A 27,556-nucleotide genomic window follows, 5' to 3' on the forward strand; every position below is an offset into this window, starting at 1 on the left:
CCCCGCCTTCCGCCCGAGTGCAGCTGGGATAGGCATCCCCCACGACCCAGAAAAGGACAAGCAGTAGAAAATGGATGGGTGGATAGATGGTATAGGCCAGGGGTCACCAACCTTTTTGAAACCAAGGGCTACTTCTTGGGTACTGATTACTGCGAAGGGCTACCAGTTAGATACACACTTAAATAAATTGCCAAAAGTAGCCAATTTGCTCAATTTACCTTTAACTCTGTTATTATTAATAATTAATGATATTTATCTTTGTGGAAACACTGATCATCTTAATGATTTCTCACAATAAATATATATAGAAACAGATAAATATCAATATGCAACACTTTATTTTTATATTTTCTCTAAGTGCACATTTTTCAAATTGAACATTTTCAAATGATCACTTCTAAGACAGTCTTGTGAAATCACAATATCCCATTTTAACTAGCTAGCCACTAACATTTTTTTTAACAAATCATGAATTACTTTGCACCATGTTTGTACAAATAATAACTCATGTAAAATACAAAAGTAAACTCTCAAATTTTTAAATCATGTCACACTTTGAACTGGACACCAAATCTGTTATCTGTTTCTTTGTCAGTTAGTGGGAAGCCTGGCATTGCATGCTGTTAACTAGTGAGTTGTGTAACTTGACACTGCAACTCTGAGTGAGTCTTGCATATGTGCATCAGTGAGGCGTGTTCTGTGTTTGTTCTTGATGAAGTTCATGTCAGAAAAGGCTGATTCACAAAGATAAGATTTTTCCTCATTGTTTGCGGAACCTTCTTAATCTTTTGGACATATTTTCACAGCAATCTGGCCTTAAGCTTAATTATGATAAATGTAAAATGTTAAGGATCGGAAATCTAAAGGGAACGTCCTTTCGAATGGAATGCAAAGTGCTTGTTTTGTGGACAGATGGACCAGTTAACATACTTGGTGTTGTTGTCCCAGAAAATCTGGAAGATCTAGGCTCAGTAAATTATGATAATCGACTAAGAAAGCTGGACAAAATTATGCAATTATGGAAAGGGAAATCCCTAACCTTGTATGGTAAAATGTCTATTGCCAACTCGTTAATTATTCCTCAATTTATTTATTTGTTTTTGTCAATACCAGCTCCATCACAAAACTTTTTTAAGATTTATGAGCGGAGGGTCTTCGATTTTGTCTGGAACGGCAAACCAGAAAAGATTAAAAGAAAGGTTTTGTACAAAGAGTATGAATATGGGGGCCGGAACTTCTCAACCTTGAAGCTATGTGTCTGTCTTTAAAAGCATCAATTGTTCCAAAGATGTATTTAAACATTGAGTGGTACACAAATGTCCTGCTGGACAAAAAACATGTACTGTATCAAAAGAAATTGTATCCTTTTTTACAAGTGATCCCCTCCCAGAGAGTCTGCTGGGAAACATGGCGGGGTTCATAAAGGAAAAAATCCACTCATAGTGGTGTTTTCAATTTTATGTGCCAGAAAAAAGAGACGATATTTTGCAGCAGTTAATATGGATGAACTCTAATATTGTAATAGATGGAAAGCCTTTCTTTTGGAAAAATATGTTTGAAAGAGGAATCATTTTTGTCAATGATATTATCAATGAGAATGGTAAAATTATGAAGTATGATGAATTTAGAGCTATGTATGGTGATGCTTGCTCAAGCTTTTCATTTTATCAACTAACTGGAGTAATTGGGAAAAGATGGAAACAAACAATTAATTATGGAACTAATAAATTATTAGTTTGTAAACCTCTAATAAGAAATTCTAGTTGGCAAAAAGGAACTAACATAAATAGAAAAATATATAATTTTTATTTAATAAAGAAATCTTTGAAGGCTGCCTCATACAACACAAATGGAAAATGGGAGGACTTTTTTGACTGCCCGTTGCCATGGGATGCCATATTCGAACTAATCTATAAAACCACTATCGATGTGCAAAATCGTTATTTTCAAATTAAAATTATTTATAACTTCTTACCCACAGGGAAAATGTTAAAATTATGGAATATGACAGAGTCAGATGATTGCCGATTTTGTTGTCAGGAGCCTGAATCCACCCTGCATTTGTTTTGGTATTGTCATATTGTGTCTTTGTTTTGGGTGGAAGTTGAAAAAAATGTGTTTAAGGATTGGTTTGTTTATGAAGCTTAATGTGGTTTCTGTTATTTTAGGAGAGTTCATTGACAATCATGATTTAGTCAATTTAATTATAGTACTCGGTAAAATGTTTATTTTTAAGGCCAAAAACAGATATTCACTTAGTATTACTTTCTTTAAAACATTTATTCAGTATTTTCTAACTTTAGAAAGTTACATGGTTGAAAACGATAATGATGCCAAAAAACATTAAAAAAAAGATGAGAAGTCCTCAAAGGCTTATTTTGAAAGTATAATTATGTTTATAGATTATATGATATCTGTTGTTGTGTTCCCTAATTTGAGTGACCTGGACATAATCTGGACTGTACATAAATGCTTATTTTGAAAATGTAATTTTGTTTATAAATTATATGCAATCTGTTGTGTTCCCTAATTTTTTTTTGTGTACATGAATGAAGGTGTGTGTTGCTGAGTCCGACTTGGACATTATCTGGACTGGGCCTGGTTTAAAAAACCCTTTAAACAAATCTAATTTCATTGACAACCTGGTCTGTTGAAGATAAGGCCCTTTTTTAAAAAATAAAATAAAATAAGATAAATAAATAAAAAACATTTTCTTGGATAAAAAAGAAAGTAAAACAATATAAAAATAATTACATAAAAAATAGTAATTAATGAAAATGTTAGTGGACCAGCAGCCTATACAATCATGTGTGCTTCAGGGACTGTGTCCCTTGCAGATGTGTTGTCTATGTTGTGGGAACCAGAATATTGGTAGCAGAAAGAAATAACCCCTTTTGTGTGAGTGGGTGTGGATGAGTGTGCATGGGGGAGGTTGTTTGGGTTGATGCACTGATTGAAAGTGTATCTTGTGTTTTTTCTATGTAGATTTAATTAAAAAAAAAAAAAAAAAAAATTCATCTGGTCCTTACGGGCGACCTGGTGCCCGCGGGCACCGCGTTGGTGACCCCTGGTATAGGCACACCAATGGGTTACAAGCTATTTAAAAAAACGGAATCAGTTTGTTGAAATCAGCAACATAAAGTCTAAAAATTGTAATATAACTTGCGGTCCTAGAGCCTATCCTTTTATATGTAAATGACATTGTGACTGTGTCTCATTTACTAAAGTGCATTCTATATGCGGATGACACCACCTCAGGAGGAAATATAAATGCCGTCCTGCAAATTGTAGAAAATTAATTCCAGAAAATGATGATGTGGTTCAATGCCAATAAATTATCCTTAAAAAACTAAACTAAAACTAAAAATGTTTCGTAGTAAAAGGAAATACAATGACGCGTCATTAATTATTAATACATTAGAAATTGAAAGGACACATGAGATTAAGTTTCTAGGTGTTATGATTGACAATCACTTGGCATGGAAATCATGTATTGATAATGTCAAAGTAAAAGGTATCCCAAATAATAGCTGTGCTGTATAAAATCAAAGATTTTCTAAATAAGAATGCATTGTTTTTATTGTTTAACTTATTGATTGTTCCATATCTGACCTATTGCATTGAAGTATGGGGAAATGCCTGCAAACCATACATTAATCCAATTTTTCATTTACAGAAAAGGGCGATTAGAGTTGCCCGTGGAAGTAGATACAGAGACCCAATCAATCCTTTATTTATACAATGAAAAACATTGGAATTCAATTAATTAGTTGAGTATACACTTCAAAAAACCATGTATAAAGCTCATATGGAAAGTTTATCAAACAATTTATAAAATGGATTTACCAAGAAAAAAAGTAGATATGCGCTAAAAATGTACTGAGGTTTTAACAAAACCCAGGTTTCAGTCAGCTCTAAAGGAAATATGTGTCTCAATCAAAGGAGTCTGTGGAACAGTCTTGATTGTAAAATCAAAATTTTTGAGTCCATTTTTATGTTTAAGAAGAATGTCAAATTATAAATGTTACAAAAATATGACAACGCAGAGCAGTAGATCAACTTTAAGGTATTTTGTGTTTTGATGTCCTGAAATTGATAAGACGGCAGCATCAGACAGCTCAAATGAACCGGAACTGTATATGACTTTGTATTGATAGGGTGAAGATATAAGTTTTATTTCTTTCTGCTCCTTTTCATTCATGCTATATGCTGTTTTTGCATTTGTTTTTAAATGAATGAAATGTATTTAATGAAAGTTAGCATGCTGCATTTAACTGTTTTAATGGCATTTGCTTCTATAAGCTAAACAGCAACACGCACACATAACACGCTGTTAATAACATTGATTGGCTGCATGTGAACCGTATCACAGTGTAACGACCTAACAGATAAGAGTTTATGTGAGGCCTTGACGTTGTCCGACTGTCTATGTTTGAGTACTGTGGATAATGCATATGTTTAAGAGTTATTTCTTTATTCATAATCATGTTTGAATCAGCTCATATTTTTCCATGTATACTCTGTATACCAGTTTCTCTTTGTCTTCAGATTGCCTGTTTAGACAGGGTCGTAAACCATCAGGAATGTGAACACAACCCCCAAGTCTCTCTTCTTATCAGTGTTGAGAGGGGGGGGGGGGGAGATGGGGGCTTTCTTTGTGTGAAAAGAGTTGCTTTTTCCTTTGGAATGCCAGATCAACTTGGGCTACGCATTTGTATGTGTTGTTCGAGGCTGGTCTCTATTCTCAAATATTTGACAATAAATTACAAAATACCTATTCTGTGCTTGGTGGTACCTTTGAGTTCAGTTATATGTCATCTAAGGAACTTGGGACTGACCAGCGTTTTACATCCCACTTGGAGGAACATCTGGTCAAACGCAACAATTTGGGGGCTTCGTCCGAGATGACACGCTGACAATTGGACCTTCTCTTGCAATCTTCTGGACAGACTCACATGGCCAAAACATAATTCAAGGTAAGCAGAACCTTTCTTTTTAGATAAAATCTGCATTAGGAGTCTGTCCTGAGGTCTGTAAGTCAAACACAGAATTGTACCCCAGACACAGAGTGGTGATTTTGATTGATTGATTGCATTTTGATAGATTGGTTGCATTTTGCCGTAGCCACCATTGTATAAAAGTTGTGAATACCACTCACGTCATTGTGTCAAGATTACCGTGACGGGCTGCTTCACTGACGAGTAAGCAAATAGTAACGGGTTAGAGTTAGAGGCTCTAGCTGCGTATTGTACAATAAATTGCACGGGTTAGAGTTAGAGGCTCTAGCTGCGTATTGTACGATAAATTGCACGGGTTAGAGTTAGAGGCTCTAGCTGCGTATTGTACGATAAATTGCACGGGTTAGAGTTAGAGGCTCTAGCTGCGTATTGTATGATAAAAGTACGGGGTTAAAGGCCGCCGTATGGTTCAGGGGTTTGAGGCCCCTGAAAAAAAAAAATGGACACAATGGCCAAGGAGTGTGACAGACAAGAATGTGATGGCGGGTGGGGAAAATGTGATTAGTCATTACTTTGTAATGATCAATTGAATGGACAGTTGTCGAAAAGAGAATGTTCCTTGAAAGGGTTAAGAGGGAGTTTACAATACTCGAAAAGTTGTGAACTCAAACGTCTGGTAAAATAAAAAATAAAATAAAAAAGTAACTGGAAGTTTTATGGTAAAGTGAAACGCAGAGAGAGAGTGCTTACGTGTGCGTGTGTGTGCGTAGGGCCGTAGGCACTTGCTTGTGTGTGCGTGAGTGCTTACATGTGCATGTGTGTGTGTGTGTGTGTGTGCTGGATGCGCGTGCTCATGTGTGTGTGTGTGTGTGTGTGCGCTGGTGAAAATGGAACACTCAGGGAGAGAATTTAAGAGTTTGGCGTATGATAAAAGTAAACGGGGATTACGTGGAAAAACGAAATGCAACAAAAGAACCGATGATTAATGACAGAATTGACTGATTGGTTTTTTGTCTGCCGCGCATGCGTAAGACAATTCAAACGACCCGCCCAGACTTTGACTAGGCCACCGCCCCCTACTCCTGTGACAAATGAGGGCGGTGCTCACACAGCCTCTCTAAGATTGAACCCTCCTCCAAAACTAACACTGTCTCCTGAGTGTAAATCACCTCTGGTGCCTAAGCCCCAAAATAACATCCACCCAGCGGAAAACCTCCCGAATATGCCTAATCTTACTAGACAGCAGATAATGCATGAGTCAATGCAAAACTCCTCACTTTACACGCCAGACCATTATGTTGCCATAAACAAATGCCCTCCCCCAGTAGATGACAGCCTCTCACGTGCACATCAGACATTCTTGAACAACACACAACAGAGCCAGACTTTGTGGTCTCCTGTAACTGTTAATGGCTCATTGGAAGGCTACATTGACCAACACCCACATGAACCACATGCATACAACACACGCTTAAAAAAAAGCTGGAGGGACACGCATATCCACTTTTTCCTGATAATAGCGGCAGATTTCAATATAAGCCTTTTGCTGTGGCAGACATGCAAGCCATTGTTGACAAACTTCCACCTGTGTCTGAAGGTGGGAGTCTTTGGCTCAACACATTAGACAAGCTAACAGCAGGATACACTCTCTCCGTAGCACACTTTAGAGGCATTTTGTATCGTTGTGTTTCCACACAAGATGGCAAAAATACAGAACAAGCAGGATAATGGCTGAATCTTCGACCTCACCGATAACACCATACGTTACAAACATAGCTACTGCTATGCGCAGTCTCTTTCCTCAAGATGAGGATGATAAGGCTAATGACAGAGCAGCAAGGAAGCAACTCCTTAATTTACAGATCGCTGAAGATAAAAGGTCAAAAGAACTAATTAGTAAAAAATCAGCTAGGGATATTCAGCACTGGGTGACCCTGCTTCTGAGTTCCAACAGGTGGAGGAAAGAATCCTCAACAGACGTGCGACCAGACGGTTGGACTCGGGTGGTGGACAACACGGTGCTTCAAAGCCAGTCCGGGGTGGAAACTGTTTCGGCTGTGACCAGCCTGGTCACTGGAGTCGTGACTGTCCGAACATTTTCGAACAGGAAAGGTTCCGTAGTGCCAACAAACGAACACAAAAGCGTGGCAAAGGACGCCCACCGCAGAAGCCCCAGCAGGAGATACAGACTGGCCCCCTGCTGGACATGAGTGTCAACGGACAATGTTATCAGTTCGTGATTGACACTGGCGCCACCCATTCGATTCTGAATGCAGAGGTACCAAAGAAACTGTGTGCTTCCTCTTTAAAGGTCGAAGGCTTCGCTGGGGTCACAAGGTTACCTGTCACCAAACCACTTCCGGTTCAGATTGCTGGACCTCCTTTACAGACTGTACCCTGACATTCAATATCGCACAGAAGGAACCTTCCTGGTGTTACCTGACGGCTCAACCACCAAGCTGCGACACCACTACCAAGGCTCTTCCATGAGCTCATACGACAGCCTGAAACAACAGGAATGGCTGACATCCAGCTGCTCTAACAGTGAAAACCCTGACTGACTGAGATGCTTCCGTGTGTTCTGCCACCCGACTCGCCATATGTTATGATCACCAGTTAGACACTCATACCAGGAGACCTTTGACTCCTTTGTATATTTATATATGTTGGAACTCAAGGTGTGGTTGCTTATGTTGACCTATCTTTGAAACAACTAGCATGGTATAAGATGGACACAATTGTGTCCCACATTGTTCACTTGCTCTCTGTCTCGCCTACAAAACCAAAGAACTTAGGTGCAATGATAAGACACGGCGTAGCTGCCAAACATTACACCGACACCCAAATACCACATTTTCAATTGTTTAGGTTTAGCACATAGTTGTGTTAAACACATAACTATGGGCTGCACTTTAGACACCTGTAGGCTACGAGGAGCTAGCAGCTACACAACAGCTGAGCTAAAACGACACATTACACATTTAAGCATATCAAATAATTATAGTTGCTCATTACATACACAAAGTTGCCATGGCGGAAGTCTGATAGAAAGTATTCAGTAACAAACGTGTCCGCATCATTCGACTTTCTACAACATGAGCTTGACTTAATCAATTATTGGGGCCACCAGGTGTGGTAAAATTTCAAAATACTATTGATAAAGCATCCGCCATACGGGTAGTATTTTTCTAGTATTTGTGACAATATAAAATATAAGCATATTTAGTGGAGTTTGAGTTATTTGTGATATTGCTAAGGGGTCCCCTACCCTAACAACACCCCCCAGTGGACCACAGAGGCTAAAGAGACTATCATTGACTTCAAACATGACTTGTCCTCCGCTACTTGACTATTAGCTGACCTTTTTCTTAGATGTTTCTGAAAGTGATAGTATGACTAACACAGTCCTTTTTCAGAAACAGAAGGGGGTGAGTGAGGGTGGATACAGACTCCTTGGAACAAAATCGACAATAATCCGACTCTGACACATTCCATAGTTTTAACATTTTTCCCGTGGGTAAGAAGTTATAACTACATTTTAATTTGAAAATAACGATTTTACACATCGATAGTAGTTAAGTAGATCAAATTTAGAATAGGGAGGAGGTGAGGGTGAACCATGTATAGTCTTTGATTTCACTGATATGATCAATACGGTACAAGGGAAAAGGTACGTACTGACTTGTGTTAACAATCACAGTGGTTGGCCGGAAGCAACAACAACCTCAAAAGAGGATACAATATCAGTAATTAAATGACTTGTGAATGACCTAGTACCCCGACATGGTTTCCCCAAAAAGATTAGGTCAGACAACGGCAACCATTAAAAAAAAAAATTAAAAAAAAAAAAATTACTCACTTAGCCTTGGTCGAAAAGGCTTTCGGACTAGAACACAGATTTGGGGTACCATCCTGAGTCCCAAGGTAAGGTTGAAAGGATGGACCAGAACATTAAAAACTAATTGGCTAAAATCTGTGCACAGACCAAATTTAATTGGATTGACATGTTGCAATTAGCGTTAATGATCATTCGAAGGTCCGTGAATAAAACTGTTTTACCGCCCTTTGACTTTTTCACCCTATGAGCTGCATACAGGTCAGCCCAGGACCAGCAGCCGCCATGGAAGGAGGACTCAGCGTAAAACCAAAATGGTATTTTACACAAAAAATGCAGAATTTGTGTGCCAGTTCTTCTGTACAGATACGAGGATGACAGCCCGCCACTCCAGATTCCCTTCCGGCCGCTGAGAGGGTCAAGATCTAGGTCATCAAACGCAAGTGGACGGAGCCCAGGTGGACTGGTCCCTTCAAGGTCATGGAACGGACGTCTCACGCCCTTCGACTAGCTGGAAAAGGGGACACCTGGTACCACCTCTCCCTCTACACTCCTGCTGAAGAACCTGACAGATTACCAGCGGATGTCATTGCTGACATCGCCACTACATCTGCCCCACTCGACCCCCCAGCAGCGCCTTTTGAGCCTGAGGCATCTGAAGAAGAACGGGAGCAGAAAACGACTCATTTTTAGTGTGTGTGTTAACGAGGTAACACACATAAGGGGTGATTGTGCTAGTAACCTCTCCCCCTCTAGGTCATAGAAGAGCGAGGCTTTAATTACACACACATAATCCTACAGCCCAGAAGACGATGCTGAGAGAGAGATTTTCTACCTATATTACTCTTTTTAACTTCTATATTGTATATCCTTATTTGAGACCAGCCTTTATACTCGAAGTTATCCAATTTCTCTTGCTTGTTTTCAGCATAACTACATGTGTCGTTACATTAAGTGAAAAGTTTGATGTTTATCCCCGTTTTGTTACCTAAATTACTCTGATATTGATAGACGAAAGGACTGGTGCTTGGGCGTGTTCTACTGTTTTTGTGTCTCAGTTCATCCTTCCTGACGACAGTGACTGACAAGTGTCTAAGAACATACAGCGGACTTTAAATAGACTGGGTCAAAGGGGATAGCAAGACTTATTTTTTGACCTGTGCAGTGTGATTAATTACGGGGGACACAATAGCTATTACCGTGGTAATAACCTCTATATTTGTTACGACTCAACCCTGAACCATTGGTGTCGGATGCAGACAACATACTCTGGTAAGTTGTGCCAAGTCCCTTTTATGTTGTTTTGGGGGTTGAACAGGCTGGTACGGACCCTAAAGGGATTATTAAAATTAATATCCTTGAGAGGGCATTAACTACCTCTACACCCTCTGTAGCACCTAAAGTACCACCCCACCTTGGTGGTGTTTCAAAGGCTCTCACATCTGTGCGTGCTAATGACATCACCACCGAAGGCCTGGTAACTTTGACCTTTGACCTTAGGAGCGGGTGCAGACAACCTGTGGCTCAGGTGGATGCCAAAACCTGGGTGACTGTGTTGCTTCTTCCGCTGGACGTCCCTTTTCCCACACTTACCCCGCCCCTTTTAAGTTGACTGACATGTGTACCCTTCTGTTGACAATGCCACCCGACTTCTTCCCTTTGTGGCCCAAAAGCTGAATTACACGCGTTTTCAAATTACAGGACCCTCTCCGTCCCCCAACAAATTGGGTGACATCAACCGTTACTGGTGCACCACACTGATAGATGGCTCTAGGATAGGCCCTTAGGCACGAGCTGACTTATTCTGGTGTTGTGGGAAGCACAGATTGTACATTAGAATATGGTTAGACTGGTGACCCCACTCACCAAATTAACACCCCTTGGAACTCCTGTTTCAGCGGCCTCTCTAACTCCCCGCCGCCGTTGAGACTAACCAACCTGACTCGTGACGCCGTTGAGGGACTTGCTGAACAACTTGCCCCGACCTCCCTCAGGGCCGTTCAGATCCGCATAGCCCTTGACCGCATCCTAGCCAAGGAAGAAGGTGTGTGTGCAATGTTTGGTGACCAATGCTATACCTTCATTCCTAACAACACTGCCCCCGATGGCTCGGTCCAGAGCGCCTTAGAAGGCCTCAGAGCCTAAGAACTTACTGAAGTTTCCGGTGTCTCTGACCCCTTTAAAGATTGGCTTCATAACACCTTTGGCAGGTGGTCTGACCTAATTAAGTCGGCCCTGGTCTCCATTGGAGTTTTCTTGGCCGTCATAACCTCATGCGGATGCTTTATTGCCCCTTGTGCTAGGTCTCTATGCACCCGCATCATTGTTAGAGCTGTCAAAGGTCAACCCCACCCTGGTTCTGGGCTTGCTATGTCACTGAAGGGGGTCAAGCATAGTGGTGACTTTCAGGGACTGTTAGTTTCCTTCCCTGACAATGACGACATTGACGTTGACTCCCTCCTTCTCTCTCCCATGTAACTATGGTTTGATTGTTTATCGATAGCTTGCTCGAAAACCAAAACAGCACCTACTTTAATGTAGGGCGTGCTTTAGAGGTGTTGCTCTCGTAGGAGAGATCTTTTGGATAAGATCTGAAGGGGGATTGTGGATAATGCATATGTTTAAGAGTTATTTCTTTATTCATAATCATGTTTGAATCAGCTCATATTTTTCCATGTATACTCTGTATACCAGTTTCTCTTTGTCTTCAGATTGCCTGTTTAGACAGGGTCGTAAACCATCAGGAATGTGAACACAACCCCCAAGTCTCTCTTCTTATCAGTGTTGAGAGGGGGGGGAGATGGGGGCTTTCTTTGTGTGAAAAGAGTTGCTTTTTCCTTTGGAATGCCAGATCAACTTGGGCTACGCATTTGTATGTGTTGTTCGAGGCTGGTCTCTATTCTCAAATATTTGACAATAAATTACAAAATACCTATTCTGTGCTTGGTGGTACCTTTGAGTTCAGTTATATGTCATCTAAGGAACTTGGGACTGACCAGCGTTTTACATCCCACTTGGAGGAACATCTGGTCAAACGCAACAGTACCTTGAAGGTAGAAAAGCGCTATACAAGTATAACCCATTTATCATTATGTGTCCATGAGCGCATCACTGGCTGAGCATTGTGTGTGCATCTTTTTGTTGCTGATGTTGTTTTGGTGTGGTTACGGCTGATAGCAATCAGTTTTGCTCAATAAATTATTATTCATGCAGACCACTTCCTTCTCCTCCTTCAAACGTCTCAGCTGACGTTGTCATTGTTTCATCTGTTGAGACCACTTGTTGAAAATGGTACAGAATAAATAGTCCTGGGTTTTATTTTGTTTAAAGTTTATGTTGGATTTTCCGCTGCATATAGATTTCCAGTGCGCGGAGGACATCAGGAGCAGTGCGCAATTGTGCAGGCACGCACCTCAGAGGGAACATTCATATGGAGTCTGTGGACAAAACCATTTTTTAAGAAGGGGCTAACGGGGTTAATGAAATTATTAAAATTAGAATATTGTATGACTTGTGGCTTGGTTTTCAATTGGATTCATTCGTATGAATGTATATTAGTTCAGTGTATGCATAATCATTTTGTCATAGAGGCTACTGGTGGCTATGTGTGGGCCCAGCTCTTAGAATTGTCATCAACTCCCCCCAGCCCCCAATACAACGGCACTGCTTAAAAGGCTCACAAATTAGCTTGGAAATGCAGATGAACCTTTTTATTGTTATTAATCCTGTTCTGCAGGAGGCGTTTATTCATTCATTTTCTAACGATACGCTTTGAACACAAAGCCTCTTGGCTGTGAGACCTTTTTTCCACATGCTGCTTCTGATCAGTCATATTATTCAGAATTTGATCACGGACACAATTTTTGTTTCCACAAATCAGCGTTATAATAGAACGTGAACTGTTTATACTGATGGTAGTGTTACAGTATGTAAATGTGACAAAACATTGACTATTTTATACTTTACACTTGGCAACATCCTCAACAGTCCTCAGCCACACACAGATGTTGCTATAGATGGATAGATGGCTCTTTATTGTCATTGCACAAGTACGAAATTTTGTTTTCAGCACAAACCCGTTCAAGATTAGACAAACAAACAGTGTACAGGGTTACAGAACAAGAACGCTGATGGGTTACCAAAAGGTGCCCCGTAAAAGATGGGAAAAAGGTAGACGCTGGGGGAGTATGAGTAAAAAATATTCAGTTTAAGCCTGGGCCCCTGGGGAGGGGGTCCAGACTGAGGCCAAGGGAAAAAAAACTAAACACAAAGCACTTATACTTATTACAACATACAACTCAAGACTTGCAACAAAGGGGAGGGAGTGGGGGATACGTAGGCAGGCTGCATATATTCAAGCGCTGCCCAGCCGTCCATCGCCCCTAAGGGATTCAAGTGTAGAAGGCGTGGGATGGAGGGTGGGGTATGTGTGTGTGGCGTATATTTTTTGTTGATGCATATGTGTGTGTAAGCCTGCAGCATGTCTCTGTTCTGCAACCTTGGTTTTGTTGCAGCCACCAGTCAGTCCAAAGTCAACAACAACATGTGTGTGTCCATGAGAGACAAGAAGGGAGTTTGTTGTGTCTTCGCTGCACTGTTCTTCAGGAGAGTCTCGAAGCCAGGGAAACAATCCAAGTTAGAATGATTTGTTTGCGATCGAAAATAACATTTGCTTCTCACTCTTAATTGTCTATTACTGGTCCTCAAGTTCATTCTGCAGGGCAGACGGTCAGATGTTATCCGAATCACAAAGTGTCCACAGTTCTGTCCACACCCTCCAATCATTTGTGGCAGCTTTGGGGTACTTTAAAGGCTGCCAGCAACTTCCAATTTGTCGGCAAACCAGAGCAACGCTTACTCCAATCAGCAGATGTCCTGTTGTCAAAATTCCGAATAGGTGGATATCTACACATCCTCGACAGAAGGCGTCGTCAGGCACGCGGCACTCCTTCTCCCAAGAGTCCGCCATGTGTCCAGCAACAACAGCTCTGTCAAAACAGGCAGGTTCCCCCAAACCCAAGATCTTGTAAATTTCATTGAGAGGCCAGATAATTAGTTTCCTTTTTTAGATTTGGTGAGCAGTGCAAAAAGATGCAACAAGAAAGTTAAGACAAGACAAGACAAAAGAAGCGAAGGGAAGGAGAGCATCCGACCTCGATGAGTGCCTCCTATTAAAACTTCAACTCTTGAAATAAAGTTTTATCCCAATATTATAACTTTATTGGAATAGTATGGTTTATTATTTGTTTAAGACATACTTAACAAGTTTTATTAAGGAACACATGGTTTAAATTTGCATAAATCATTATGTATGCGAGTAGGAGAGTAGAGTAAGAAGAAGCAGATCATATTCCATCCTACCTCTCCTACATGTCCATTACTGATAATTTATTCACCATGGGCCGTACTTATGAAGCTTCTTAGAGTGCCATTTTACACTTAAGTCCTGAGAATTTGCGAAATTTAGTCCTACTCTCAAACTTAAGAATATAAGCTTTTTATCAATGTTCTTAAGTCTAAGAATCACTCCTACTCTCCACGATATTTAAGAGACCTTCAGAGGTGTCTTAAGTGGTTAGGAGTTGCCAGCAGGGGATGGCACTGAGGCGAGAGAGACATGCGCGAACGTTCAGGGAACGGAACAATGTTTTTTGTTTTTTTTTATGACGAGCAGCTGATCAAACGGTATCGTTTGGACAGAGCGGATATTATTTTTTGTCACAGATTTAATACTTTTCGATTCCTTGTTGATTTCTGCATGTGTCTGCAGTGGGCTAGTATATATAGAGCCACCCACATCAGTTTCAAATTAGTTGCCTAATTAATGAATTGGAAAGAAAATGTTATGACAGTAGCGTATGTGTGTGGCCGTGAGGTGAGTGACGTCAGTGAGTGTGTGGGCGATAGAAGAGAGGGAGCGGTAGCGTGAGTGCCGGCGGGGACTAGTTTGTTTTGTATTATTTTGTAGTTTATTGTCAAAATATACACCCCCATTGTCCACTTAAATATTTCCAAGATATTTCTTTATTCTTAGACAACGGATTCCCTTCCGTGATTGGTCATTTCTATGGACACAGAAATGACGTCACCTAAAATTCCGTTTACGGCACATAGTAATGTCGTAATTCAGCTCTGAGTGTGACACTTAAGATTCAGTCCTACACTTCGCTGAAAGTGTGATTAAGACGCTTGATAACTAACTTTTAAGTGCAGCTTTCAGCGAAGAATTTATTTACTCTTAAGTCAACTCTTAGCAGACTTCTTAGGAGTAATTCTAAGAAGCTTGATAAGTACGGCCCCATATCTTTAACATGTTGACTCTTATAACAAAGTATCTAGTTGTTTTACATTCCGTCAAATTTACTTATTGTTCACCTGTGTAGAGAAGAAAACAAAGGTTTTGGAAACAATATTAATAAACAAATGGGATTAAAACGGGGTTTAAAAAAATGTGCATTGCATTGCTTGTGCATTGGAAGAAATAAATATGTTAAATATTTGTGAAATAAATATATACATAAAATGAAAATTATGTGTTAATAATAAATAGAAAATAACTATAAGATTTAAAAACTGAATTGCAAATTGGATATCATTTTGGAGAAGCCTTCTGCTCTGCAAGGCAAAAAAAACTATGATCAATTTGAGAGCCACACCAGACAACCAGAGCAGACAAACCATTGGAATGTGTTTGCTCGCTCTAACCAAAACACTCCTTAGCTACAATTCAGCTAAATCCCTTCTCCCTTCTTTAAAGATACCTGGAATGTTGACTGTTCCGTGACCCCAAACGGAGCAACTTCCAGGCTTATGGACAAAACACACACCCGTAGAATACTAGTACACAGATATGCCCCACCCCCCATCCTCCGCCTTCACCGCTTCAACCTCCGCAATATGATGGAATACAGAGCAGCGCCCTGACGGCTGCAGTTTAGGGCCGAATGACCCTTTAAAACGTGTTGTAAAACTGTGCTCATATTTTTTTCTTTTGGTCTCTAACTGGACATGCAGAATGGATTGCGAGGATTGGTGGCACTGGTGGCGACCAGGTCTCTGTTTTTTTGGGGTCGGGGGAGTGGCGTGGAGTGGACGTGGGGAGGGTGGTCGGCAGATGTGTGCATCGTTGCTGTTTGTGGGATTGATTGCTCTTTGCTACAGTTTCGGCGGCCGCAGTCCTTTGTACTGCGAACGGGCGGTGGTCCCGACATGTGGGCGGGATGCATTCCCCGGTCAGGACTTGTGTAACACATTGCTGTGTGAGCAGCTTAGATGCGGTGATCACGTTGCGCATGGGGGCTGTGCAGTTTTTTTGCGTGGAGTTGTTAGTGTGGACTGTACAGATTCGGGTTGGGGCAGGAGGGCGCGGGTTTTGTTTAGCAGAGGATGGACTCGCTTGGTGTCGTGTCGACCTGGTGTGGAGCAGCGGTTCGCCGGTTTGCGTTTGTTTGGGAGCAACGTTTGCAGATTTCTGTTGGAAAATATAGACATGTTCGGACGCACCGATGGGGATGGTGTGACTCTTGTTGGACTGCAACGGTGTTTGGTGTTCTCTTCTGCCGGGACAGTGGGTTGTGTGGCTGTTTCTTTTGGCTGTTGGATGAGGTGCAGCTTGGTTGGGGGGTTTGTGTATGGGTGCTTTTTGGGTGCATTGAGCGATGTTACCGGGATGGTGATGGTACAGACAAGTAACATGTACAGCATTAAAACCTGGACTCAGCGACATCCTGTTCAGTGCAAAGTAAGCTTCAAAATAAAAGCATGCCAGTATTAATCTGGATTTTACCAAAGCAACCAACAAAATACAGACATTTGGGGAATTTGTTTTAGATAGTTATTCACCTGAAGAAAGACTTGTGCATTTGTGAAAACATTGTCATTGTAGTCAAGACATACAACAATTACAGCAACAGCTTTGTTAGATACAAATTGAAAATAAAAATAAAAATACGCACAAATGGAAAAAAAACCATGTCAACAAAAAAAGCCTTTATTATTATTATAATATTATTATCACCCATTCTCCTTATGTCTCTGGCCAAAGTCACATGAAATGGCTAGTTTTGGTTTCGCTAATATTCATAACGGCTTATGCTGACACCAATCAACAAGTCAGAGGGGTGTCAGCATACAGTAAATGATTTTCACTGTATACTTAATCCTCTACGAATGTCACTGGTTTACTGGACGTGATTAAAAAACAAAAAGCTGCGCAAGTTCCAAACAATGTTGAACTGATTGCTTGTTTCATTGAGTGAAACGGTGTTGTGTTTTTTCTTGACACACACGCACACGCACAAGCACACGCACGCCAATCTTTCCTGACAGAGCTCTTTGTTTGCTTCCAAAGTGGATAAAGCAAAGTAAGCTAAAAAATGCCTGCTTTTGCTTTTTGGGTTGAGAGGTTAAGTGTGACTCGATTGACAAAGATCTTTATAGAAGTCTCACCTTGGCTTTGGACGATTGCACATTCTCCATACTCTCGATGCTTCGAATGCAATTATGAGGGACTTTAGCACAGGCCGCTTTGGCGTAATCCCAGAAACTCTGAGGACTCTCGTAACCAAACCAAGAAGTATGACCTGGTTGATGAAAGGGCAGAAAGAGATGTTAGGTCAAGGCATCAAAACAACACAAGGAGACCTTGGCTGGAGTTTACCTTTAAGTCGATGGTTGAGGATATGTTCCAGGATGGACACAAAGTTTAATACCTCTGCCGAAGAGTCATCCATGCTCTCTAAGCAGGAGCGGTCCAGGAGAGTCTTCACGGAAAACCTGAAAGTGATGGGACTTGACATTATGTAGGACATCATCACATAGTATTTGTTAAAACACATTTTAGCCCTCCCAAATTTTTCAAAACCTTTTTGCATGAGCTAGCCCCCCAATATTGGACATCTACAATGAATCGTTTGAGTCTGGCCACTTCTCGCAAACACTCAACCAAGCTTCAATTTCTCTTCTCCTAAAAAAAGGCAAGGACCCGTGCATTACGTATCGTCCTACTAGCCTGTTAAATGCGGACTTTAAATATTATCCAAACTGCTGGCTTTACGTCTGGATGCTATTCTCCCTTCTATTATTAATGCGGATCAAATTGGGTTCATTCAAAATAATCACTCCTTCTCTAAATTTTGACATCTTTTTAATAAAGTGTATGTGCCTGCTCTATACTTGCCAACCCTCCTGATTTTCCCGGGAAAGTCCCGAATTTCAGTGCCTCTTCCGAAAATCTCCCGGGGCAACCATTCTCACGAATTTCTCCCGATTTCCACCCGGACAACAATATTGGGGGCGTGCCTTGCGTCCTCTCTCACCTGGAACCTTCACCCTTTAACGGCCGCATGCTGTCCTCAGTCACGTCCGCTTCTCCTCCATATAAACAGCGTGCCGGCCCAGTCACATAACATCTATGGCTTTTGGAACTCAGTGCACACACAAGGTGCACACACAACAACCTATCTGGATTCGATAAGAGATTCGATAAGGAATCGGTTCGATAAGAGGATTTGCTAATGGCATCAACATCGATAATTTCTTAACGAACATCATCCCTATCCTCCTTCTTTTATATATATATATATATATATATATATATATATATATATATATATATATATATATATAATAAAAAAAATACAGTGTTTTTCGGACTATAAGTCGCAGTTTTTTTCATAGTTTGGCCGGGGGTGCGTCTTATACTCAGGAGTGACTTATGTGTGAAATTATTAACATATTACTGTAAAATATCAAATAATATTATTTAGCTCATTCACGTAAGACACTAGACGTATAAGGTTTCATCGGATTTAGCGATTAGGAGTGACAGATAGTTTTGTAAACGTATAGTTATAGTTATTTGAATGACTCTTACCATAATATGTTACGATAACATACCAGGCACGTTCTCAGTTGGTTATGCGTCATATAACGTACACTTATTTAGCCTGTTGTTCACTATTCTTTATTTATTTTAAATTGCCTTTCAAATGTCTATTCTTGGTGTTGGGTTTTATCAAATAAATTTCCCCAAAAATTGCGACTTATACTCCAGTGCGACTTATATATGTTTTTTTCCTTCTTTATTAGGCATTTTCGGCCGGCGCGACTTATACTCCGGAGCGACTTATACTCCGGAGCGACTTATACTCCGAAAAATACGGTACTTGAATTTCAGTGAATTACAGCTATATAAATAAATATATATATATATATATATTTTAGGGCTGGGAATCTTTGGGTGTCCCACGATTCGATTCAAAATCGATTCTAGGGGTCCCGATTCGATTCAAAATCGATTTTTTTTTCCCAATTCAAAACGATTCTCGATTAAAAAAACGATTTTATTTTTTATTTTTTGAAAACAATACACAACAATACCATAATAATGCAATACAATTTAATTTTGGAGTTCTGAACTTGTAATTTCTTGCAGTGTTTATTAAGTGGTAATATGTCACATTTGTCCCAATTAACTTTATACCCTGATAAACAGCCATATTCAGTGATGACATTATTGATATAAAAAAGACAGGAGTTAACATGTGACAGGTAAAAAAAATTATGTCGTCACAATACATCGATAGCTTATGACACTGAGAGCCAATATTTATACCATGAATATTATTTTCACTTCTTATTTTTGCAGCTAAGGGTTCAATAACCAAATTAAATAATAATCCAGATGCAGGACATCCCTGTTTTACTCCTCTTTTTAACAAAATAGGTTCTGAAATATGATTATTGGTTTTGACTGATGCCATGGGCCTTGTATAAAGCATCTTAATCCATTGTATAAAATTATCTCCAAATCCAAATGTACGTAATGTGCAAAACATAAATGACCAGTTTATGCGGGGGAATGCCTTCTCCGCATCAACAGTACATACTGCTGTGGGATAAGGGAGACTTCTAGCATAGTAAATAACATTAAACAATTTCCTTGTATTGTCTGAAGATTGTCGACCTTCCATGAAGCCAGTTTGGTCAGTATGAATTAATTTTCCTATTACATTTGATAATCGTGTGGGTAAGATTTTTGCCAAGATTCAAAAGGATTCTCTATTCATTCAATACATAGGATTTCAGCAGGATATACCCCAGTCTGCTGACATGCAAGCAGAGTAGTAGATTTTTGTAAAAAGCTTTTATAACTGTAAAGGACAATGTTTTATCAACTGTTTGCAATGATGTACATTTGTTTTAACTATTAAATGAACCAAAAATATGACTTATTTTATCTTTGTGAAAATATTGGACACAGTGTGTTGTCAAGTTTATGAGATGCGATGCAAGTGTAAGCCACTCTGACACTATTGTTCTTTTTTATTTTAATGTCTAATGATAATGTCAATGAGGGATTGCATTGTTATGGTATTGCTGTGTATTGTTTTGTTGGATTAATTCATAAAAATACAAATAAAAAATAAAAAATAAAAATTAAAAAATCGATTTTTTAAAAATGAGAATCGATTCTGAATCGCACAACGTCAGAATCGCGATTCGAATTCGAATCAATTTTTTCCCCCACCCCTAATATATATATATATATATATATATATATATATATATATATATATATATATATATATATATATATATATATATATATATATATATATATACCGTATATATATATATATATATATATATATATATTTATACATATATATATATATATATATGTATAAAGCTGTAATTCACTGAAATTCAAGTATTTATTTTATATATATATAAGAAATAGTTGAATACTTACCTTATTTCTTTTATATATATATATATATATATATATGCACCCCCCCAGCGGGCCTTTTGAATATCTCCCTAATTCTGAGGTCTCAAGGTTGGCAAGTATGGCCTGCTGTTAATAATAATAATAATAATGGATAAGATTTATATAGCACTTTTCTAGACACTCAAAGCGCTTCACAGAGAAGTGAGAACCCATCATTCATTTTTACAACTCATTCATTCATCATTCATTCTCCGGTGTGAGCGGCACCGGGGGCAAGGGTGAAGTGTCCTGCCCAAGGACACAACGGAAGCGATTTTTGGATGGTAAGAGGCGGGGAGCGAACCGGCAACCCTCAGGTTTCTGGCACGGCCGCTCTACCCACTACGCCACTACTCTGTCGCTCATAAAATCCGATAAATAACCATTCATAAAGCGCCAAAAATACTCAATGTACATTTTGTGACTTGAATATTAACCAAGTATTATTGATATTGTTATTATAAGCGCTGACACAGACAAACTATTTATAGCGCGCCGTGATTCACCTCGGTCGCCGTGATCACTTGTTTCACATGTAACCAAATATTAATATTGCTCTATGTATACTTTTGACCCATCATATTAGGTCACATTTTCAGTAGACCCATAAAAAATTCATAAAAGAACCAAACTTCATGAATGTTTTTTGTGACAAACAAATATGTGTTCCAATCACTCTATCACAAAAAAATAAGAGTGAGTTGTATAAATTATTGGAAACTCAAGACAGCCATGAAATTATGTTCTTTACAAGTGTATGTCAACTTTTGACCACGACTGTATATCAATCAATCAATCAATCAATCAATGTTTATTTATATAGCCCTAAATCACAAGTGTCTCAAAGGGCTGTACAAGCCACAACGACATCCTCGGTACAGAGCCCACATACGGGCAAGGAAAACTCACCCCAGTGGGACGTCAATGTGAATGACTATGAGAAACCTTGGAGAGGACCGCATATGTGGGTAACCCCCCCCCCCCCCCCCCCCTCTAGGGGAGACCGAAAGCAATGGATGTCGAGTGGGTCTGACATAATATTGTGAAAGTCCAACACATCAGCGAAAGTCCAGTCCATAGTGGGGCCAGCAGGAACCATCCCGAGTGGAGACGGGTCAGCAGCGTAGAGATGTCCCCATCTGATGGACAGGCTAGCGGTCCACCCCAGGTTGGGAGCAGAGTAGAAAAGAAAAGAAAAGAAAAGAAACGGCAGATCAACTGGTCTAAAAAGGGAGTCTATTTAAAGGCTAGAGTATACAAATGAGTTTTAAGATGAGACTTAAATGCTTCTACTGAGGTAGCATCTCTAACTTTTACCGGGAGGGCATTCCATAGTATTGGAGCCCGAATAGAAAACGCTCTATAGCCCGCAGACTTTTTTTGGGCTCTGGGAATCACTAATAAGCCGGAGTTCTTTGAACGCAGATTTCTTGCCGGGACATATGGTACAATACAATCGTCAAGATAGGCAGGAGCTTGACCGTGTAGTATTTTATACGTAAGTAGTAAAACCTTAAAGTCGCATCTTAGGTGCACAGGAAGCCAGTGCAAGTGAGCCAGTATAGGCGTAATATGATCAAACTTTCTTGTTTTTGTCAAAAGTCTAGCAGCCGCATTTTGTACCATCTGTAATCTTTTAATGCTAGACATAGGGAGGCCCGAAAATAAAACGTTACAGTAATTGAGACGAGATGTAACGAACGCATGGATAATGATCTCAGCATCGCTTGTGGACAAACTGGGACGAATTTTAGCGATATTACGGAGATGAAAGAAGGCCGTTTTAGTAACACTCTTAATGTGCGACTCAAACGAGAGAGTTGGGTCGAAGATAATACCCAGATTCTTTACAGAGTCACCTTGTTTAATTGTTTGGTTGTCAAATGTTAAGGTGGTATTATTAAATAGATGTCGGTGTTGAGCAGGACCGATAATCAGCATTTCCGTTTTCTTAGCGTTGAGTTGCAAAAAGTTAGCGGACATCCATTGTTTAATTTCATTAAGACACGCCTCCAGCTGACTACAATCCGGCGTGTTGGTCAGCTTTAGGGGCATGTAGAGTTGGGTGTCATCAGCATAACAGTGAAAGCTAACACCGTATTTGCGTATGATGTCACCTAGCGGCAGCATGTAAATACTAAAGAGTGCAGGGCCAAGAACCGAACCCTGGGGAACTCCGCACGTTACCTTAACATAGTCCGAGGTCACATTGTTATGGGAGACACACTGCATCCTGTCAGTAAGATAAGAGTTAAACCAAGACAAGGCTAAGTCTGTCATCCCAATACGCGTTTTGATACGCTCTAATAAAATATTATGATCAACAGTATCGAAAGCGGCGCTAGGATCAAGAAGCAGCAACATAGATGAAGCATCAGAATCCATCGTTATATGTAAATATATATTTACATATTATGTCCAAAAGGTCAGATGAAGACCAAATCGAGCAAAAATGTTTAACATTTTTCTAATAAAAAAAATATTTTAATTTCCAATTAATCTGTTGTAGACACCCAATAATGAACACAAACACATGATAATCAATAAAACATTTCCTGTAGTTTAAAATACTATTTAAAATACATGTAAATTATGAAGTAAATGGATAAATAAACATTTAACATCACTTTGAAATGACATACTAAAGAGGAAAGCCACGCAGACACCTCCTTGGTACTTTACTACGAGTTATTTCTTAAATCCAATAGCGTTTCTCACCTTCTTTATCAAAGGGCTAGCACCTGGCTAAATTGGGGGGCCCAGACCTAATTTTATTAACCCCTCCCCCATTACAAAAAAATTTATTTATGTGAAACGATTTTTATACTTTTTTAATCAAACTTAATTTCATTTAGATGCATCTTTTTTAACACAAAATAACACTTTTAACATGATTAAAACATACAATTATAAACCTTCTGAACTCAAATCTGACCGGGGCACAAACCCAGTACCACTGCCTTTTTAGACAAGCACTAACGCTTTGCACAACGCGAGTCAGTGGGACTGAGTGCAAAAATGTGCCATTATATTCTTATCAGGAAGCGGCTAGAAATGTGTTTGTGGTAACATTTCTAATGAAGCGCCCATGTCTTTCATCAATTGACATTTTACAAACGCTTCTTCACAGATTGTTGGGCACGATGCACAACACATGATCTGGAAAGGGGCGGGTTGCCCTGGCTACAGTGGCTCGTACTCGCAACTTTCTTTGGTGGATTATTTTGCAGATGTTCTCAATTTAAAAAAAGCACAGAGTCACCAATTCGTGCGATTTTTGTTTCGGCACTCAATTCCACAAAATGATATGGGTGCAAATTGACTAGTTTGTTACAATGTTTTACTCTATAATCACAGAGGAAGTATTTGAAAAAAAATGTTTCGCGCAAACCAAATCCTATGCAAAGTGTGGCGTACAAAAAAAGTAGGTACCAAATGTACATACAGATCCAAATGTAAACGGAAGCATACCATTTGAGATACAGCCTTAAAAATTTAGCTTTTTCCTTTGCCGTGTTTTCAAACTTGTCTCCCAGCAAGACACATGCACACGTCTGCTCTGGCCAGTCTAATAAAGCTAATCTAATTCCAATGAACGAGTCTGCGTACAAAGTTGTTTGTCTACCTTTTAGATCAGGACTATTCAACTAATCTGTTCAAGGGGCCACAGTTCCAGAAAACAAACGAGGGGCTGGACTTCTGTCTTCACAAATATCCTTATTTCGAGAACCAGCCTTCTCTATAGTGGACATTTTTAGGGTCTATTTCTTTTGTCAGTGTTACAAGTTTCAGATTAAATAGCCTCGTTATAAACAATATAATTGGAGCTGGCTAAATTGGGGCCCTAAGTAGAATTTTATTGACCTGACACTCGCCAGATCCTTGTAGTTCGCTGAGCTCCACACAAGGATCTGGGACTTCTCAATAGGAGATGTATTTCAGAAGGTGGGGCCTTGTAAAAAAATCATTGTATGTGATTGGATAAACCACTTGTCCGTTATTTTGAATGACGTGCTACTTCAACCACTCACATCGAAACCAACCCGTGACGCTGATTAGAGCGACGCTGGGAAATCCAGAACAAAACAGCTGTTAGATAACGACAGAGCGAAAAGTTAGAGAACTTTTACTGAAACAACGCAGCAATGTCAGTAGACGATCGATGTCGCAAAACAGTTGCAAAAGCAGAATCAATGTCAGCACACGACTCCTCTGCGTGCCATTGTTGTTTGAATCAAACAGTCGCTTCGGCGCTACGTCACATCTATAAAATCCCGCCCGGCGATCCTGATTGGTTCATTATTTTTTGCTCTCTTGAAGAGTTTGCAATGCTCGAGCCCAGATCCTTGTGTGGAGCTCAGCAAATTACAAGGCTCTGACGAAAGTCAGGTTAGAATTTTATAGTACTTGAGTGAAACTTGCATTTAATTAGATGCACATTTTGGACCGGAACAATAGTTGTTTTGGATGCAAAAAAAAGTAATTCAACATCAATAAAATATAAATTGGCAAATCTTTCTGCCACAATTCCTACCGGGAATCAAACCCAGTATATTTAGCTAACAGACCAGTATACCACGATGGGTGGTCTTGGTCAAAGGGAATTTACTATTACATCCTTAAAGGGGAACTGTATAAAGTCTGTCATGATTAGTAGTTGTTGGTGAAGGAAGAAGCAAACTTTGTGATGCGTCTATGAAATCAATGTGCCGCTGTATGCTTGAATTGAGCAAAATACGTTAATATTACATGTTATTTGTCCAGGGTGTACCTCGCCTTCCACCCAAATGCAGCTGGGATAGCCACCAGCACCCCCACGACGCCGAGCGGGACAAGCGACAGAAAATGGATGGATGTATGGATTATGAATGTACCTGTTACTACATTACATATATACTTACTGCATGTATATAAAACCTTGATGGAGGTGTTTGGATATTTTTAGAACGCTTTATAGGTGGAATAGCGCAACTTCCACTGACTCTATTGGTAGCTGCTTTTCCCTAACGCTTATTTACAAATTAGAATACATTAAAAAAGAAAAACATATGTGTTCTTGTCTTACAAAAGGCATTGTGAATGGCAAAATTCCCCCCCAAAAAAGTGCAGTTGCCCTTCAACAGTGACCGAGCAGGAGGGGGCTGCCACTGTGTTTACACTGGTCCAAGTTCCTCTGTATAACAGGAGTGTTCTAATGATATTTAATTTGCTGTTTGTGACGTTTTGAAATGAACTCGAATAGCCCTGTTTTACATCATCCGGATGATCCGACTTTCTCCTGCATCCGTTGCCAAGCAACCATGTTTGCAAATCAAAAAACTGACCAAAGATTATCTTAAGGGTAAATATATTGTCCATGAACTTTAGGAGAAGCATAGAAGGATGATTTACATTATATTTTTTTTGTTGTAACTTGTGTCAACCGGTATTGCTGTCAATTTTGTCATATTTTAATGTGGCTTACAGCAGCAGTTGTTAAAGTAGATTTTCATGACAGAATGACTTTATGATTGTCAATGAAGGCTGAGGCTGGTAAGCAAGAAAACAAAATCATAACACGCATATTTAAAATGGTGGTAGGAAAAACATGCAATGAGTAAATCTGTGGTCACTTGCTTTACATGACGGCTACCTACCGGCACACGGTCAGCAGGTTCCTCCTCTCTACCGCCGCGCTCCTGCCCGCTGTCCGCTTGCGGCTGCCAAGTAGCCCCGCGCCAAGCGAAGCCATCCCCGGCCTGAGTCGGAGAGTCAGCGCCCAGAGGTGGTTGGCACAACTCTGGAGGCAGGCCGTTTACTTTGATGTCTGCGCACCGGAGGAGTGACGCAGTTTGTCTACGCCATCCTGGGAAACATATTGGGGAGGGGACCGGAAGAAGTGGGACAGACTTTACTTCCGGTTACTGCTTTTAAGCGTTGCTTTTAAGCGTTGACGCACGAGAAGGGTAAGCAGAACGTTTCTTTGGTCTTTAAACATTAACGATACAATACTTAAGTGACATTATTAGTGCATAAAATAATAGATATTAATATTTGTAACTACTACTTAAATGATTAGCCGTTCCTTTTTTTCTTGACACTTTGTTGTTATGACCAAATCACAGAATATGCTTTTTTTTTTCTTCAAAATGACGTTTGTTTACGTTTTTGATCTATTTTGAGTTCAGCAGTTACGTTGGAAAATGTGTGTTAAAGATTGTGATTCTTTAAACTTTAAAGAGCGCGACATCTAGTGACAGCAACGAGTATCGTCCTGTTTAACCTTGTTGAGAGATATGATATATAATTTTACTGTCAAATAAAAACACATACTATTTTGGTAAAGGTGTCAAAATACAAACAAACAAAATAAAATTAAACACGAAATGTAAATAAAAATAAGTATGTTATGCCCAATGAAGCCTGCATAGACTGTCTACACCAGTTTATGAAAAAGCAGTATACCTGGTATCTGTATAAAAAATAATATATGTTATATATGCGAATGGAAACTGTACCTTACTCAATAAACGCTAGCTTTTCAAATGTAGTTTAGAACTGTAAAATATTAAATATGGACTATATATGCACATGCAAATGCTAACTGTACATAAATAAGTACTAAACATGCAGAAGTAAATGTGCATATATGAACAGCGATGGTACATTCCTAAAAAAAATACTACAAATACAGATGTGAATGGACATTGGATAATACTAAATAAACCCTAAACATGCAGTTTTTCCTTCCACGCAGTATAATGTGTCTTAACATCCTTAGCCAATAAGAACCTGATAAAGACAATAATGTAAGATGAGTGTTGTTGTAATCTCTGAGTTAATGTGTAAACTACAATAAAATAGAATGCACACTCATTATGAGCTTTACCTTTGGTTGGTGCAATTACATTATGGCCCTTAGTAAAGTTAGTTTGTAAACTGTGCTTGTTGCCTGCGCTCTTTTGTTTGTATTTTTGCTCTTTCAGACATGTCATTGTTTTGGCCTTTATG

General features: G+C 39.6%; 1 protein-coding gene across 1 annotated transcript in view; it reads right to left on the reverse strand.

Annotated features, from left to right (window-relative positions):
- Nucleotides 1-26,443, reverse strand: part of rundc3b (RUN domain containing 3b) — a 92,305-nt gene extending 65,862 nt beyond the window's left edge. The window contains exons 1-3 of the mRNA XM_062062780.1: nucleotides 26,203-26,443; nucleotides 17,453-17,568; nucleotides 17,242-17,375 (exon numbers count right to left, since the gene is read on the reverse strand). Of these exons, the coding sequence (XP_061918764.1) occupies nucleotides 17,242-17,375; nucleotides 17,453-17,568; nucleotides 26,203-26,297 (345 nt within the window). The 5' untranslated portion in view covers nucleotides 26,298-26,443. The remainder of the gene's footprint in view (nucleotides 1-17,241; nucleotides 17,376-17,452; nucleotides 17,569-26,202) is intronic.
- Nucleotides 26,444-27,556: the final 1,113 nt, after the last annotated feature.

Source organism: Entelurus aequoreus, linkage group LG11 (assembly GCF_033978785.1).
Source record: "Entelurus aequoreus isolate RoL-2023_Sb linkage group LG11, RoL_Eaeq_v1.1, whole genome shotgun sequence".
In the NCBI taxonomy this organism is placed as follows: Eukaryota; Metazoa; Chordata; class Actinopteri; order Syngnathiformes; family Syngnathidae; genus Entelurus; species Entelurus aequoreus.